At 55.5% G+C, this 18,216-nt stretch overlaps 1 protein-coding gene across 16 annotated transcripts in view; it reads left to right on the plus strand.

Annotated features, from left to right (window-relative positions):
* The window catches only part of EBF3 (EBF transcription factor 3), a 107,653-nt gene that overhangs the window by 71,579 nt on the left and 17,858 nt on the right, over positions 1-18,216 (plus strand). For 12 of the 16 annotated variants that reach the window (XM_087824007.1, XM_087824010.1, XM_087824008.1 and 9 more), the window contains exons 8-10: positions 1,912-2,056; positions 7,483-7,613; positions 8,092-8,218. In XM_087824007.1, the coding sequence (XP_087680133.1) occupies positions 1,912-2,056; positions 7,483-7,613; positions 8,092-8,218 (403 nt within the window). The remainder of the gene's footprint in view (positions 1-1,911; positions 2,057-7,482; positions 7,614-8,091; positions 8,219-18,216) is intronic. The other 4 variants (XM_087824014.1, XM_087824015.1, XM_087824019.1 and 1 more) reach the window with 1 other exon arrangement.

The raw sequence follows: 18,216 nt of genomic DNA on the forward strand, positions 1-18,216 counted from the left end.
CCGCAGCCTCCATCGCAGGTGGAGCCCGCAGCTCCTAGAAAGGCTTCCTCCAGCCTCCCCGGCTAATCCCCCTGCCTCTCGGAGGTTTAACTGGATTTACCAGTAGGTCTGGGCTTACCCGGTATTTCCACCTGGCCTCACAATCCCGCATCTTCCTATAGGTGCACCGCAGGGCAGGCCCGGGCTGAGAAACAACACACGGCTTGTCTGTTTCTCTTTGCTGAACCACACACTTTTCCCTTGGTGACTGACCTATATAGAGATGACAGCAGAGACAGTGCCCTTTACTTCATTTTCACGTTTCTTGTTTCTTTAACATACCAGGGTCTAGTTATTTTAAAAGGGTCAAGTCCGTGTCTCAGTGCTGGTTATGTGTCTTTGCATCACTGGGCGGGGCTTGGCAGACAGACTGGAGGAGGGCGCCCGGGTCAGCAGCGCAGCCCCGCGGGCCCTGGGCGGAGGCCCCCAGGTCACTAGCGGGACCAGAGTGCGTGGGCGCCTCCTCCCTACCGGGCAGTGAGGGGGCGCTGCCCTCTGGGCAGCAAAGAAGATGCTGAGAGATCTGAACTTGGGTCTGGGGATGCTGAGGTGGCACCTTTCAAGGCTCAGAGGGGCCAGATACTGGGGAGGCTCTGACAGTCTGGGTAATGCCCACAGGGGAGAGAACTGTCGAGGAGAGTGCCCCAGTGAGGGAGCTTTGGGGGTACAGTGCTCCCTGCCCTGCCTCAGGCCTCTTGTGGGGCCCGAGGTTTTTATAAAAGATCTGTTACTAACCCGCACATTCATGTCTATGTATGTAGTTGGCCTTTTCTTAACCCGCAAATATGATTTTAAAAAATAAGTTTTTCCCCCTAATAGACAGTTTAAGAGCAGTTCTAGATTTACAGAAAATTTCACAGGAGTACAGAGAAGTCCCATGTACCCCCCGAGCCTCCTCCCTCAGTTTCCCTGATTATTAAGGCCTTGCGGCAGGTGGCGCATTTGCTACTTTGGAGGAACTGATATCGATACATTGTTACTAAGGTTCACTGTAGCTTCGGCTCCTCACAGTCATTTCCGGGGTGTGTTCTGATGCGTGCAGACTGAGCAGGGCAGGTGGACGTGGCTGTGAACCCCTCTGGCTCCCCCTCGCCTGCGCAAGCCCGACATTTCTGTGGGGTGTGGCGCTCTCTAGGTGGTGTTAGCCGCCACCTCTGTCCACGTGTGGCAAAGAGCCAGGCTCCAGCCCCAGGGGCCCTGACTTGGACCTAAGATGGGAGTCTCTCACCCCAAGGAGAGGCCATTCCCTGGGCAGACCAGGGTCCTCGCCATCCTTGCAATGAACTTGAGAGAGGATGCTTTCCCTGGACTGAGCGCACTTTCACTGTTCATGTTCAACTCGGCCTATTCACATGCAAAAACGTTCATTACCAGACATTCCGTGTAATTGTGAAACTGACCCCATCCTTTGCGGGCAGCGGGACGCTCCTGATTTATGGAGCCTTTTTTGGCAACAGAATCCTCACCACTCTTCAAGGACAGTCTCAAGTGAACTAATTTTAATTAGATAAACTATCCAATCAATATGTGAACAGATCAATCAAAACAGCAGCTTTAAAATGAGTGGCCAGAGGGGTGTTTCCGAAGCTAATGGGTAGAAGAGTATTTCTCTGAATTGAATTCACTTGTTAGCATAATAGGAGATTAAACTGTAATTAGGGTAGCAGGTTTTCAAGAGATGCAATCTCCAGTCAAAACAAAACCAAACAAAACCCACCCACCCACCCCCATTAGCCAAAAAAAGCTGTGAACGCCCGTCCGCTGGCAGAGGCTCTCCAGGAACAAGCGGGAGCTGCGAGTGCTCGCGTGTGCCCAACGGGTAGCCGTGCTCCGCTGTGCCAACTCCACTTTCAATCCACTTCATCTCCGCAGGTTGTTGTGTCGACCACAGTCAACGTGGACGGCCACGTGCTGGCCGTGTCCGACAACATGTTTGTGCACAACAACTCCAAACACGGGCGGCGGGCCCGCCGCCTAGACCCGTCAGAAGGTACGGCCCCTTCTTATCTGGAAAATGGTAGGCACATGTTACATGTCTTTTTTTATTTGCGACGCTTCTTTTTCTTTGCACCATCCTTTATGTTGATTCATGCCCAGTGACTGACCCCAGCCCCCCTTTGCTGGTCAGGCCCCCTCCCCCCCGGGCCGGGGCAGGGCCTGGGTGGGACCGAGTGGTCCAGGCCGGGGTCCTCTCCGGCCTCTCCGGCCTGACCCGTACTGAGGGCTCAGCTTCCCCACTCACCTCACCCACCACGGCCTTCACTGCATTGGTTTGTTTGTTTCTAAGATTTCTTTTGCTTAGAGCATTTCTTGGAATTTTAATTTATTTGGTTTTATTTTGGCTTGTCCTAAGCCCCCATCCAGAAGGTCATCTTCAGATACTTTGTGCATGTTTTGGTGGGTGGTTATGTCCTGGTCCCGTCAGCCCAGGATGGGATGGATGGATGGAGGGAGGGAGGGAGAGAGGGAGAGAGAGTCAGAGTCACTCATGGGCGCAGGGTGGAGGGGGTAAGAAAAAATGCTAAAAGGTGTTTTGTACCAAATGCTTTCATGTGACTTCTTGTTTTGCTTGTTAAAAGAGACGAATTTTGTTAAGAGAGACAGGCAGGGACAAGTGCTCTCGGGCACTGAGTCAGAACTCAGAAACTCCGGTAGAGTGCCCTTGCCAAGCCCCTCACTCGCGCCCTGCCGCGTGCCTGCGCTCTGGCCCCCGCGATAGATCACGTCCCCTTTAAAATAAGATCTTTTTTTCTCTATAAAGCATTTTGTAGTAATCGAGTCTGACCAATACGAGTTGTTGAGAAAGTAATGCGAGTTATTTTTTAAAAAGTGAGTTGTAAACAAAACAGCTCGAGTCAATCCTTTAGAGCAACGAGCCCATCACACCGAGTGGTTTTAAGACAAACCCTGCGTGGTCCCCGACTCAGGAGCCGCACTCGAGGCAGCAGACCCGTTCCAGGGGTGATCCAAATGAAGTATGACTCAGACAGGAGCACTGGAGGACCGTGTATGAATCTGCCGTGGTCCACAAAAATAAACTCATTTGTTTTTCTACATTAATGACTAAGGTATAAGAGAACAAAAATATAATAATTAAAGGTCGCCCTGGGCGCCAGAGTCGTTAGAATCCGTGACGTACTGTTTATCTCCTGCCTGTGCACCGAAGGTAGGTGTGTGTTTGCCTAGCAACCGTCACTAATGAGGCTCACAATTAAGAAGGTTGAATCCCGGTCCTCGGTCCCGCTTCCCCAGAGAGCCGGAGCCCGCAACGCGATAGGTTCAAGGGGGCCCCTCAGCCCTCTGGTGTTGGGTTGTAGTCTGGGCCCCAAACCAGCCTCCTCTAATGAGCTATTATGATCTGAGCAAAGTACAAGTGTTTATTTTTGTAAGTAGCGTGAAAAAGCATTTGACTGTAAGCAGAAAATACAGCATTTAGGAAAATAAAGGCCACTAGCGGGTACCTTGGAGAGAAAACCCAACTAATCAAAAGCTATTTGCGGAAGAGTCTTGATCAAAATTTTTTTTTTTAAATGTTTGTTTCTCTCTTTTGTTTTGAAATCAACGTTTGAACCAAGTCACTTTCTTGCAAAGGGATTGAAATACCTTGTTCCACCCCAGAAAGTGACTCATCCTTTTAAGATGCAGAGAGGTGACAGAGAAACCAGCGTGTATAGGTCTTTGAGAGAAAGGCCTAAACAGTGAGGTCTCAGCTTGCTTTTTTGTGTGTTTTGTAACAAATGTCCGATCCTCGAGTGCCCTGCTAAACACGGCAGGGTCCTCTCTAGGACGAGAGACGTGCCCCAAGTTTCTGTTGCTTCCGGAGAGAGCGGGCACTTAGGATGTTCATTTTGGGGCCTGGCCACCTCGCTCCCAAACCCGTTTACCCCCCCGCCTGGTCAGGACACATCGCAGGGGCGGGGTGTCGGCTCCGAGTCAGTCCCACAGCCTTGAAGGAAAGCGCCCCCATAAACCGCAGATTCGCCCGTGTGCAACCTCTCCCGGCGAAGACCTCATTATCCAATCAGCTAATATTCACCAGCCGTGTACGCGCCCGCCGACGGTTTCCAAGTAAACGAATTCCCCCTGCTGTCGCCGTGGACGCCTGCCACGGCGTCCTCCGCGCTCACAGAAAGCAGGGCAGATTATTTACAGTACTGAACACAGGCGAGGGGAAAACAACCGTCTACCTTCCAGCGTGGCCCAGCAGAACGCACGCAGCCTTTCGTTTTTTTTTTTTTTCCCTTTCTTGTCACTTGTCCCCTCATAAACGGCTCCAACCCTGTTTAAACCTCCCCGAGCCCTGCCCAGCACCCGGCCTGCAGCGCACGGCGATTTGCATGCCAAGCGCCGTAATGCGGTTAGGTTTATGCAATAAGGAGGCCGAATCCAGGCTGTGGGGCTTTAGCGAGTTAAGGGGAACAGATGGCCCTAGGAGAGGTAAAAGGTATAATCCTATCAGCTGGAGTATCAGCCAGCCATCTGGACATCCCAAGCACAATTACAAGACATTTTAGCAGGCAGAACAAAGGAGTCTTCATGAGGCAAGATTAGGCCTGTTTGAGTGCCTCAATATTGTGAATGCAGGGGAAGGTGACAAATGCCGTGATATTACTCAGGAGAGCCGGCTGATTAACGGGGACCGGGCTGGGCTGCTGATGAGCAGAACCCTGGATATGGTAGAGAGACCCCCAAAAGAAAAGAAAGGCAAACATCGACTGTTCTGGTCAACCACACTGGCGGGGGGGGGGGGTGTCAAGTTGCCTCCCTTCCGCTCCTTGAAACCCTTGCCCAGCCGCTGGACCCCCGGGCCCCCGGGCGAGCCGGTCCACGTGGGGGTCTAAGGTGGAAGTCGCAGGAGGTCAAGGCCAAGGGTGTCCTTAGCCGGGGCCTCTTGTGGCCTGCAGGCCGAGAGGGTCCTTGGTCACTGTGGCGCATGTCAGATCTGCAGGGGAGGCAAGCCCCGCCTCCTTTCCCCGAGCCTGGCAGGCCTGGGCCCCCGGGGGCCGGGCCACACGGAGAGCTCACAGACCAGGATCTGTCTGCGGGGCTGCTTCCCACAGTAGGCCCCGGGAGAGAGATGGGGGGCGCCCGGGGGGCCCCCTTCCTCACCCCGTCTCCGCTCCTCCACCTTCAGTTGCGTGCCAGCTCCTGTCATCTGCTTGAGCGTATTGTGCACGTATATCATTAGATCTCTAACGCTGTCTGTGTAATTCATTTTGCCATGGTTCCCATTGAACACATGTTCCCTCTCTATGTGCATTGAAATGTATGCAAATACGGGCAGAAGGAAGATGGCTATCGGCGGGCGGCGAGAGGCCGAGGCAGGCCGGGCGTGTCTCCGCCCGAGCGGCGCGCATTCCGGGATGCCGGGGCCGTCCACTGGGCCGCAGCTGCCCGAGAGCAATCTCCGTGCGCGCGGTAGATCCCGCATTTTTTTTTCTTTCTTTCTTTTCTCACCTCCAAAGTAAATTTGTTTACTGTAATTTTTTTTGTGTGAATTATTTGCCATAATTGGCTGTGCTGATGAAGGTCACCCCCTTGGAGGAGACTTGTCAGTCTTTAGAGAGCTGATCCTTTTCAAATGCTCTCCATGCAATTAAGAAAAGCAAATGTCATTCGGAAGCCTCAGAAATGAAAATTTGTATGAACTTATTAGCATGAAGTCAACAGCGCTAGTTAAGGGCGGGTTCCCAGTGTGTGCTCTGCGCTCCTGCTGCAGAGGGAGATGCTCGCGGAATGAGCAAATATAACCCCCGCTAGTCCAACATTAGAGCAAACAAAGGAAGGTGGCATGTCGGCGGTCTGCTCGACAACAATAGCTAATGGTGATTAACTAGACGGTGTCTGCAAAGTGCTGCCTCTGACCCGGCAGGGGAACCGTGCACGCAGGCTTCCGGAAAACGCCCGCTTAGGAAGACGTGCAGCCACGTCTGACCCGGAGTCTAAAAAGATGATTTATCTGAAACCGAGCTACATGGGGGCTCAGATGAGATGAGTGGTCGGATCAGGCCCCACCGTGTCCTTGGGAGGGCGCCTGTCTGCACACACCGCCCGGGGAGCGAGCAGGAACTCGCTTGGCCCTGGGGAAGCCACTTTCTGTTTACCAAGACTGGTTACTCCTTCTTGGGCAGATGTCCTCAGAGGTTGTTGGGAGCAATGGAAGAGCACCCAAATGGGTTGAGTTCCTCCATCTATGGCTCTCTTTGCACCCATTCCTCCATGAACCCAGGAGGGAGAAGGGATGACCCTTGGGTGGCCCAGGCCTGCTGTGGAGAACGGAGGCCTGGACCACCTCCAGACAGCATTAGGCAGACATCGACAAATCTTAGGGGCCACCTAGCACCCATCCCACAGGCCTACACAGCCGTTCTTTGTATACCAAAGGTAGGGAGTTAGAGTGAGTGGGCCCAGGGTCTGGAGGATGGTGCCCCAGCCAAGCAGAGAAGGCCCTGCAAGGGACAGTGATGGGCAGGAAGCCTGTGGCTAAGGAGCCCCTGCTTTGCAGGGGGCCTGCCTACAAAAGGCCATCAAAGGCAGTAGACAGTCTGCCAATACCTGGTAGAGGGGCTGATCACAGGCCGGAACAAAGCCGGCCTCTAGGAGGCTGCAGCCTTCGTTCCCGGTCCGGCCTCCACACAGGGCAGCTGGGAGCACCTTGCTGGGCCTCCTGCCTGCCTCCCTGGGCTGTGGCCTCCTGCCCCCCCCCCCCGCTCCCCCGCCCCCTGCCTACGCCCTCCCCTCCCCCCAGCAGGGCCGCCTGTGCGAGGCCAGGCCGGCAGTGCCATTGTAATAACTCATGCAAATACGAGGGCTTGGGAGACAAAGAGAGGTCAGGCCAGAGGCTCGGGGATTCCTGTCGACAAACAATATTAGATGTAAAATGCGTACCTTTGACAAAAGTATTAATAGAGTGCTTTTGATTTTTTTCCCCCTGATGAAAAGTGAAAAGTAGTAATTGTGGAGTGACAGAGGAAAATGAAGTTTTGAACTGAAAGGCAAAGTTCGCGGATGGAAAAGCCCAACCCAATTAGCTGCGAGGGAGGGATGGAAATGCCAGGCACTTGCTCTTCCAGCCCCTCCACGGCCTTTTGATTGACTCTGCTCAGCCCCGGACAGCGGAGCAGATGAATCGGCGCGCTGCGCGCACGCGAGGCTTAATCATTTGTAATCGTCGTATTTGCCCTGACACGTGATTTGCCATATCAGGCTTTTTTTTTTTTTTTTCTTGCTCACTAGTATTTCGTGGCTTGGCCTTTGCTTTATAAAACATTTAATAGTTTGCTTTAAACACATCAGCATGCTGATCTTCGGTCGCCCTTTGCGTGGCGCCTGGAGGCGCGGCCCGCCTCCCCGCCGGCTGCACCCGGGTGGCTGGAGGTGGGCTGCGTGTCGGCTCGGCTGGCCGGGGCGCTGAGGTCTGCATTCTCTGTCTTGTGTGAGCAGCCACTCCGTGCATCAAGGCCATCAGTCCCAGTGAAGGCTGGACCACGGGGGGAGCCACCGTGATCATAATCGGAGACAACTTCTTTGACGGCCTACAAGTTGTGTTCGGGACTATGTTGGTGTGGAGCGAGGTAAGCCTGTGACTTCGGGCACTTCACTGGAGCTTTTCCACGGGTGGCTGGACGGCTGTCGCGAGGGCATTGGCACAAGGCGCCCTATCGCCTTTGACGTTCTCCGGTGGGTGGGTACAGAATGCCCCCGCCTGCCCCCTCTCCCCAACCCTGGGGTTTCAGACCTGCCGTAGGAGGTCCCTCCGTACCCTGGAACAATTAGCGCTTGCGTTACCAGAAGCAGGTTTAAGGGGACATATGGTGGCAATTTTCATATGAATGATGCCCTGTGGCCTTTCCTGCAAACTAAAACCCGGGATCATTTGCAGATATTTTTCTTAAAGAGCACTAGATCCTGCATCTCTGGGTGACAGCTAGGAGGGGGCGTTCCGAGACGCTGGTCCAATTTCACTCATTTTGGTAATTATGTCCAACTGGCGAGTGTCCGCCTCTCACGGGCAGCATCACTAAGAGGCTGCTCGCTGTGTGGTTTTCGTAGCTGATAACTCCCCACGCCATCCGAGTCCAGACCCCGCCGAGGCACATTCCTGGCGTCGTCGAGGTCACCCTGTCCTACAAGTCCAAGCAGTTCTGTAAAGGTGCTCCTGGGCGCTTCGTCTACACCGGTGAGTTCACGTTTTCAACTCTTACGGCAAAGTGGTAGATGTCCCCTTAGGACTGTGCAGGTGGGCTCTGCAGTGAGGCTGGGGGAGGTCCTGGGCCCATGGGCTGAGGTTGGTCAAGGGCACAATGTCTGTCCCCATCCGAGCTGGCGAGACGCCGTGGACAGATGCAGCCCCCACTGGCCGTGTGATCTTGGGCCCCTCCCGTCGGGCTCCGGCCTTCTCACCTGGAAAGCAAGGCAGTGGGGTTATCCGTAACAAGTCACCCCAGCTAGGACAGGGTGGCTGCCCAAGTGCCCGGCTTGTGCTGAGGGGCCCTCTGTGCCCATCTCGTCACTCCGTGTGGGCGGCTGTCCTGTGATGTCACTATTGCATAAACTGAGACTCGGGTTAAGTCACGTGCCCAAGGTCACACACCCTGTAAAGAGGGGCCTCCCACTGAAGCCAGGTCGCTGCTCCAGGCCTGGGGTTTCACATCCCGCACCTTACTGCTGCTTCTGCGAGGGTTTGGGCCAACACCCCTCTCATCGGAAAAGGTTTCCTCTGAAGTTACACGTTTGTTACCTGCAAGTTGCCTTCCACAAGCATGCTTAGTTCATGGGACTCCTTCCAGCTTGCTACTGAGAAACGCCATAAGTAAATGTGAGGCGTGTTAGGACTTTGATTTCTGTCCTAGCCAAGTGCAGAAACTGTAATGTTTGAGACGCGTGTTTAACAACGGACAGCACCTGCCAAAACCCCGTGAGGGTGAAATGGACAGGGGCCTGTCCCTGAAGAGTTGTGGCCTTGACGTGTGTGAGGGTGGCTGGGATGTCCCTGGCAGGAGCCTGGGCTTGGGGCTTGGACAGTTCTCTGTCACCAGCTGCAGGACACCCCCTCTGCCCTCTGTGCTGTAGGCAGGAGACGAGGGCCCGAGGGCCCTTCCAATGTGGGGTATGAAGAGAGCGTGGAGGTTCCTCACCAAGCCTGGTTTTAGGAAGGACTGAATGAGTGTGAAATGAAGACGGTGAATTCCTCCAGCGCCCACTTTCCAGTAGACCAGGGTCACCCTGCGGGCGGGCCTGGTTGGCCAGCAACACCTGGGGCCCTTGATGGGGGAGGCCACCTTCTCACTCAGCGCCTCGGCACCTCCATGTGGTCAAGGTGTAGGGGTAACTGCTCCACACCTGGGCCGCTTCCTCCCAGGGGACCAGCACCCCCCCAGGAGGCCAGAACTACTGAAGCAGCCAGGGCGCGAGCGCTGGTAAAAAGCTATGGGTGCGTGTGCCGGCCCACCCCTGGGGTCCAGGCGCTCTTGGCCTCCTGGTAGGACCCAGAGACTGGAAGAAGGTAGCCTGTGCGGTCTCTGAGGCTATCAGGTTATGAAAATATACAGACGCGCACAGGGGTTATAGACCTGGGCACCGTGGAGAGCACGAATCCACACTTCAGCAGGGGACTGCCGCTGTGGGCGCAGTCCCAGGGGACAGATGGCAGGCTGCCCCTCTAGGCGGTGGGCTTCTCTCAGCTCCTCTGCTCCGGACCCATGTCCTGTGCGCTGCACCTGCACCCGCTTACCGTTTCTTTGCGCTGACCGTTGGCCACCGGGCCTCGCGTCTCTGGGTTTCTGGCCCCGGACCTTCGGGTTGCGGAGGCAGGGTGTGTCCCGCTCTGCTCTGCTTGGTGCTGGCCGTGGGACCTGGTGCCCATGCTCTGAGTGCCACTTCTGCCTGGTCCCACCAGTGGGTTTGTGGGGGTCAGGGAGCACTTAGGGGCCGTGTCTGGCCCATGGTAGAGTGGTACCAGCGAGTGGTACCTCCGGAAGACAGTTTCCAAGGTACAGCTTCTGTCGGGGTCCCGAGTCCCTCAAAGGAAGGGACATTTATTATCCACTCAGGAGCCATGTCACGCGTCTGCCACATGACACATGGGTGCTGGGTCGCTTCGGGGCACCTAAGGGAAGGTGTGTCTGTGTGGCAAGACCCACCTGCCCTGCGCAGATGTGGATGGCAAGACTGCTTATTCCCATTAGACTGCTGGGCCCTCAAGGGTTGAGGTCCCACCAGAGGCCTCAGTGGGTCCTTTCAGATCTCTGCACGTGCTGGCTTTTCAGCGGGAGACAGCGGCTGTGGGCAGTGGCAACTCTTTTCTGAGGAGACGTGATGGCAGGAAGGTGCGGCCTTCCTCCCTTCCCCTGCCTGTTGACCGCTGAGGACTCTGGCCCCAGTGGGGAGAGCAGGGCCCGGGGGTCAGCATGGTAAACAAAGGTGCCTTTGGAAAATGAGCCGGGCGGGGGCAGGGAGCAGCGGTGTCACGCGGTGAGGGCCTGCTGCGGGGCCAGTGTGAGGGGTGGGTGAGTGTTGGGCAGTGCTCTCTGCTGCCCTTTGTGCCCTCCAGCTGGCCAGGATGCCTGCCTTGGCCAGTGGTCTCCTCCTGGGGTGTCTGGGGTGTTCTACCCCCTCCCCCTAAGGGAAGGGGTTTAACCTTGAGTCAGTTCCAGCAGCCACCCTCTGTCCAGAGGCCATCTTCCATTTCCACAGTGGACGTGGTGTCCACTCCACACGGACTGGGCTTGTCTGGCCAGACGTCCAGGGGCCCGGCTGCCCAAGGCTTTGGGATTTTCTCCGTCGAGAGTTCTCCCACGAACGCCCAGGCCTTCAATGAAGCCATTCAGTGAGCTGGGCCTTTGCTAGCAGGAGGCTAATTTATTGCCTCCCCCCACCCCAATCATTAACGGGAATATACATTTCAAACGCCGTGTAAGGGATACGGGGCCCTACACTCTCAGGGAGCAGAGGAAAGGTGGGGTCATAACCTGTCTGACCTGGAAGCTTCTGTCTGATTTGCATTGCCCTGAAATTGATGGGGACAATGAAGTAATCACTGGGAATTGCACTCCCCCCTGAAAACTGAGCCAGCCCTTCTGCACGCGGGGCTCAGGCGCACAGCCCCTGCAGGGAGGGCACCGTCCCCTGGGCATCTGGCTCCCATCAGTGTCCCCCCGCCCGGGGGGCTGCCGGGACACCCTCACATTGAACCTTCCCGCCAGCAGCCGGCCTCGGATAATGAACCTGTGCGCAGAGGAGGCCCCCCCCCGCCAGGGCACAGGCCTAAATGGTCTGTTTACAGTGATCTGAGAAACACCAGATTCTTCAGACCCAGACCCGATCAGTCAACCCCGAGTGGGCGTGGGCGCTCCCTGTGGCCCCCGCCCTGGGAAGGGGGGTGGGCTGAGCCCATCCATCCAGGCCCCTTTGCCTGCTGCTTTCAACTACTATAAAGACACAATTACCTTGGGAAGCAGTGGCAGTTCAGTTGATTAGCACGGTGAATTAAAAGGATGAGTCACAAATGACATGTCCGGCTCCTCCATACTAGTCCTTTGTAATCCCAGAGAGCCTCACCCCTGTTGTAAGGAGGTCAGAAATTAGAGAGAGAGAACACTTTTCAAGCGGCTAGCACTTAGGAGCAGAATTAACAATCACTCTGTATGTAATTGCCAGTTAATAGTAAATTGCCTTCTAGACTGTAAAATGCAATATAAACGCCGGGCACCTAAAATTAAATTAATGAGATATTTGCTGCATTTAAAAGTGAATAGTGTAAATTAATACCTGAGTGCAACGCTTGTTTTAATATTTGTCTAATAGTGTATCATTTGCTTGTTTAATAATAATTAACGTGGTCCCGGAATAGCCTACCTGAGAAACTCAGTGGTAACCGGGCGGACTGAACCTTTTCACGTCCATCATTTCACCAGTAGAAACACATCCAATTGTTAAGAGCAATAAAATTATTTTTTAATTAGAGTAGAAGCATTGCAGTGTTATTTGATTAAGACAAATTAGAATTTGTCTGCTTCTAATTGAAACTATGTTATAGTAAAAGCTACTTTCATGGACGTGGTTCCAGGTGTGAGGCGCTCTTGCACAAGTGTGCATATGGCTCGAAGTGTCCCTTTGGCGGGATGGGCGCCTGTCACACAAAAGTAGTGAAGCTCATTGGTGGTGGCGTCGCTTTAAGCGCGGTTCCCCAGGACACCAGGGTTGCTCTCGGGGGTCCTGCTGTTGACCTCTTGCACCCAAATGTTTGGTTGACCCGCCCTCATTTTAGAGATTTCTTTTGCTCAATTAAAGAAATTATCGCAAATTACCAGGAGTCAACATGTCGTCTGCCACAGGGCCAAGCCCAGTCGCTAAGGAAGACCTTGGCAGCCAATGGTAAACATGTCCAGCGCGGGCACAGACAGGGCTTGTCTGCTGGGTGCGTGGCCCAGTCTCAGGTCTGCAATTTATTTCCTAGACAGGGACATAAAAACGATTATTTTCTGCACAAAGACATGCATTCAATTTCAAGCTTATGAAATCATTACTCAACCAGTAATTGCCTACAGTTTGTGTTCTTTCTGATACAGTATTTACGTTTTCTGCTTTTTTTTTAAAATAAAAAAAAGTCAGATTGTGCCTTAAGTGGGTGACACGTCGAGGCGGAGACCGCCTGTCCTCAGGAGCGGCCCTGGCAGCTGAGGGTGACAGTCTCCTTGCCCGTGGCCCACACCGTGGCCTCTGGCGGCCTTCCGCCGTTTAACCCCCACTTCACTTCACCCCTTGAAAGGTGCTCGTGGGCCTGAAGTGCCTTAAAGATCTCTGTGCGCATTGAGATGGGAATCTGTCAGCGGCGCCGGGAGGCACCGTGGAGTCAACAGCGCCCTCGACCACGGCGGCACAGCGAGCTGTCTCCCAGGCCAGCGCTCTTCAAACAAATTACTTGTATCCACACAGCCAAGGTGCCTAATTGCCTCCCGCAGACGGGCCTGTTTTTACTGCGCTGCACTCAGTGCTCGGGCTTCCTCTTCAGTGTAGCCCCGGTGGTTCCCAATGTGCATTTCTAACCACCTCTGTGGACATAGTGGAGGAACAAAGATTTGAATCAAGGGTCCTAAAGTTTGGGGACACTTCCAGCCAATCCAGTCTGTTACTCCTGGGCACCCCCATCCATCCTGGCCCGTGAGGCCCAGCATCTCTGCAGCCACACTTGGTTTCACTGGTTCCAGTTTGCCAGTTGGAGGGTATCCGTGGAAGTCCCAGGTCCCCAGGAGGGTAGACACCCTTGTTTTTTTTATAGGAGGTTCTTTATGTGGCAGAATAGGTTGGGATGTGTGTTTTCTACTCAGGCCGTCTCTAGACCTGTCCAGAATTGGGGAGCTGGGATAGTCACCCAGATACCTCTTCTCCCAGCTAGACCCCCCCCCCACCTTTGCTCTTGTCATTTGTTCTAACATTGGTGGCAGAGGGCGAATCTTCCCCACCGACTGGGATGGTGTGCAGGCCTGGGAGTGGGCATGTTGGGGGTCCTTCTTGGGCTCCTCAGGGCCACCCCAGAGGCAGGGAGGATGCCCCCCTGTGCATCGTGCCACACAGCACTGGACGGAATGGTGAGCAGTGAATCGCCAGCGTGCCAAGTGGGTGCTGGACGTGCAGATTTGATAGCGCGCCCCCTGACGAGCGGAGCTGCTGGGGTTCCGGGGTCACTGCTGTCCCCTTGCTCCCGTCTCCACGGAGGCCAGGAGACTGAGACACACCGTTTGTGCTACTGCACAAGTAGACGATTTGTCCTAATCAGTGACACCCATTTACTAGAATTGCTTAAAATGAACTATACCTCATACAGAAATCGCACATTTAGAGAGTTCCATTCATCATCTGAAAATTGAGGCCAGTAAACTTTCCTGCTCCTCCAGTGGGATCGTGGGCACGCATCAAAATGTTAAAAATGATTGGTGAGAGGGAGCTGTCACCCATTTATCAAGGAAAAGAACATTATTTGCTAATTTCCCAACCAGGCTGGTGACAGGGTGCTTCGTCTTTGGACCCACGGTGACCAGCATGGCCTTTCTGTTATTAGTACAAGTCAAGCGCTTTTGGGCAGTTGCTAACAAGACACATTTGTCTGTCATCAGAGGGGCTTTGGTTGTTTTCCAAGTGGCTGTGACCAAAGTCTGCCCCCCGCGCCCCGATTGGCTGCACTTTCCGGGCCGCGCTCACCCAGGAGGAGACACCGACGGATAAATCACGAAGTTTCCATGTCAAGGTGAAGGTATTGACTCTCCGGCACCGAACCTGACAAAATGTAGCTGAGAGGAGACAGCCATTCATCTTCCCCAAAGGACAAAGGGTCATCGGGTTTCCGTCGGCGCTGCGGGGATGTGGCGGGCGGGAGGCGGGCCGGGTCCTCTGCTGCTGGGCCCCGGGGTGGGCAGGGTCCCGCCTCGCTGCCCCTCCGCCCAGGAGGCGCAGGGAGGGGAGGCTCTGAGGACGGGCTCGGAGTCCGAGGACAGGATCGCAGTCTGAGTTTCTGGCCGGTCAGGTGCACTCTGTTCCGAGAACACAGTGGGAAGGGCCCGGGAGACGGTGGGCCTGCGGGCAACGGACCGGCGACCATTTAGAAGCCCAGCAAGGTGACTGTAACCAATCTAAGTGCCGATAAAGCAGAGATAACAAGGTGTAAACACGAAATGGCACAGGTGACTCTGGCGAGGACTCCCGCAGGCTTGCCCACGAGGACCCAGGGAGCGACAGAGCCCCGCGTCAGAGACCCTTAAACAGAAGCGTGTGGCCCTGTTGACGAGGGAGGAGGTAGACAGCTCTGTGGCCCTGGGAGAGTCCAAACAGCTAAACATCACTTAGTCTCCCTGCTGGCTGACCACAGCCACCGAGAACACAGCCCCTCTGCCAGCGCCACCAGGCCGGACACATGGCCGGCCACCACAGCCGGCTGGACGTGGACAGGGAGGGCGACCACTGCATCCGGGGGGCTCGTGCGCGCCGCCGAAACCTGACCCTGGGAGGTCCTTGGACCTGTCCGGACACATCTGCTGCAGGTTGAGATCCCAAAAGCTCAGGCCGAGGAAAAGTATATTAAGAGACTCCTCCTTCGAGCCCATTGTAGAAAATGCAAAATTCTGAGAATGGTTTTTCCATAAAACAACAAAATGAGAGGCTGTCGGTCTGAGAGGCGCACTGTTTTCGACATAAACCCACGTTTCAAATGCCGTTAACGAGCCTGTGGCGCGGCCTGGTTCCGAGGGACCCAGCGTGTGACGACGGCACTTGCTCCGGGAGGCTCGCTGCAGAGCGCGTCAGCCTCCGCCACAGGCGCCTCCACCGAGACGGCCGCCGGGCAGGTCTCGGCACCCGCGGGTCCGGACCGTCTTTGGAGGGAGTTCCTTCGGGTGCGCCTGGCTGTGGGTCTGCGTTCCTCTCCTGCCTTCCAGACGCCGCCCTCCTTGCGTCTTCCACCTGCGGAAATCCCACTGCCTGACAAGCGGGTCCGGGCGGGTGGCCCCACCCTGGCATCGGACGGCCAGTGAGGAGGGGCAGTCAGGGCACCGGGGTGGTTGAACGTGGGGGACTCTGCCAGAGGCCTTCTCCGTCTTCTCACCCCCTTTCCTCCCCGAGAAGGCACGGAGCGGGCGCAGCTCCTGGTGGTCCTGGTGGCTGAAGTGGGGTCCCCACGGGGGTGGCCAGATATCCGCTTCACAACACACTGGGCCTCAGGCTAGTGTGCTTGTGGTCATTTAGAATGGAGGTTACTTCCGAAAGTGAGCTGTTTCAATACCATGAAAGTGAGGTACGCACCTGTGAGGTGTCCCTGTCTGCAGGGAGCTCACGCTTGCCTTCTGCGGTCCCAGTCCCAGCGACAGCACCCAGGCTGCCCGAGCTTTGTCCTTGCGGCGGGACACCTGCACCCAGCCGCCGCCCCCACGCCCCTGCCTCTCGTCCTCACTGCCCCTGATTCCTCAACTATCTGTGTCACTTATTCCTTCTGCGCTTGGAAAATACCAACTGGCATTCACCTTCACGCCGAGCATGGTGTCGAAGGACTTGATGTTGAGATTTGCAGTCAGCGTGACTGGGGATTTACCCGTGGTTCCTGGTGTTCAGTGTCTACCTGGTGCCACCTGGGCCAGGTACTCAGCTAGGGGCTGCAGGTGGGCCGTACCAGGCAGGTGCCTGCCGCCCGACCACGTTTACAGCCCAGCTGACTCAGTCTTACAGGAACGAGGCAGGTGGAGAAAAGTTAATCAAAGTCATAAACGGTGTGAAGTTCTGGGAGAGGAGGGACAGCTGTGGCACCGTGGGGTTTCCTGGGAGGAGGGTCCCTGGAGAGAGGGTGTGCAGGAGTCAGGGGGCAGGTCAGGCCCCTGCAGGCGGGGCTGCCAGGGGCAGGAAGGGAGCTTGCGTGGCCACAGAGGCCTTCTGATCTGCACACATTTGGGATTTCAGGCCCATTGTGTGAAAATAGGACAGTTGTACATGAGACACGTGGTCCAGAATCCTGGGCTAAAGGACTGTGGTTTGGGGATTCCAGTATTTACATTTCTCTTCTCGATGTCTTTAAGGGCTCTGTCTGAGAACATTCCTTCCCTCTATTCAGCCTGAAAAACTGGGAGGTAAAAAATGCCTTTGTGGAGATCGAAAGGGCAGTGATGTGGGGAAGCCACGCTACACGTTACGTGGCAGTCTACACCCTCTGCCTCCCCTTCCCCTCGTGGGGTCTGCCTCATTCACGCCAGGGCGGTCCCCAGGCTCTCCCACAAATGCCAGATGGCATTCAGACCAAGGAAGGCCCTCCCCCAGGTCAGGTAGAGCCGGCCCACAGATGCTAATCCAGGTTAGAGAGGTCCCCTTCACTTCAGATGTCATCTTTTATTCAGAAAGAACTCACATCGCAAAAAACGCACCCATTCAAAGAGTACACTGATGTGGTTTTTAGTATATTCACAGAGTTGGGCAGCCATTAATCTAACTCGAGAACATTTTACTCGCCCAAGGAGAAACTGTATCCACTGGTGGCCAGCCCTGTCCCCATTGCCCCCCTCCCCACCCAGGCAGCCACGAATCTCCTTCCCGTCTCCGCGCATTGGCCTCCTCTGGTCGTTCCATACAGCATGTGGTCCTTCGCGGCGGTTTCAAGGCTCCCTCGTGCCCCAGCGGGTACCAGAGCTTCCCCCCTGGGCACAGCTGCATAGTACCCATCGTAGGATGGACCCCGTTCTCACCCAGTCATCGGCGATGCTCACTTGGGTGTCACGAATCATGCTCCTCTGCGATATTTGTGGGCAGGCTTTTGTGTAGACACGTGAGAAATGTTACGTTCGCGTCGGCTTCTCAAAATGAGAATCATTGTGATAGCTTTACCACTGGCCTGTATTTTCAGGAAGCCCCCAGCGGTGACTCATTATTTCTCACACCTATTGTGCGCCCTGCACTGAGTAGGGCAGGTGCCATGACACAGGGTGACAGCCCCGCCATCGAGGAGGAGGGTGGACCCCCGAGCGAGCCAGTGGATGGTCTGGGAAGTGCACCCACGGGGGCTGGCAAGCTTCGGGAACACAGGAGGGAGTCTTCCCGCAGCAGGGCCACCCGGCCTGGGGAGGGCTGAGCTTTGGGGGCTCCTTTTCCAGCTCACCTTCTATAAGAGATTTTTACGCTGGTGTGACGTGTGCAAGTCCATCGCCCGATGGTCCTCCACAGAGCACTGTCCACTGGGTTTTAAGGCCCCTTCCCCAGTATCTCTTAAGAGGGTTGACGACACCGGACGCTCGACTGCTTCTTGGAGGAAGGAGCCACGTGCGGGCATCTGGCCTGGATTTCTTTGCTAGCCTCTCCTTTCCCTTTGTTCACAGCCCTTCTGGCCATGGAGAGGGCCAATATCTGCTGGAACAGCCTTGGGGGAGATGCGAGGGTTTACGGGGTGGCTGGCCATGTCCCTGCCTCAGGGCCGCCACCATGGGGAGTTGTCCTGGGGCAGGAAGCCACTGGGGAAGTGGGCGCCTTGTGCCGCAGGCCCTCGGCGGCCGGGCCGGGCCGGGCCTTTCGATGCTGCTCCGCAGGACTGTGAACGCCGTCCCGTGCGTTCTTGGAGGAATGTAAACAGAATTGCTTGAATGCAGTCCAGCCGTTGTCAGCGAGGGTATTATTTTGGTAACAAGGAAGGTGAGCTGTCCCCTTTCTGTGCTT

The sequence above is a fragment of the Miniopterus natalensis genome, chromosome 14 (assembly GCF_054644295.1).
Source record: "Miniopterus natalensis isolate mMinNat1 chromosome 14, mMinNat1.hap1, whole genome shotgun sequence".
NCBI lineage: Eukaryota > Metazoa > Chordata > Mammalia > Chiroptera > Miniopteridae > Miniopterus > Miniopterus natalensis.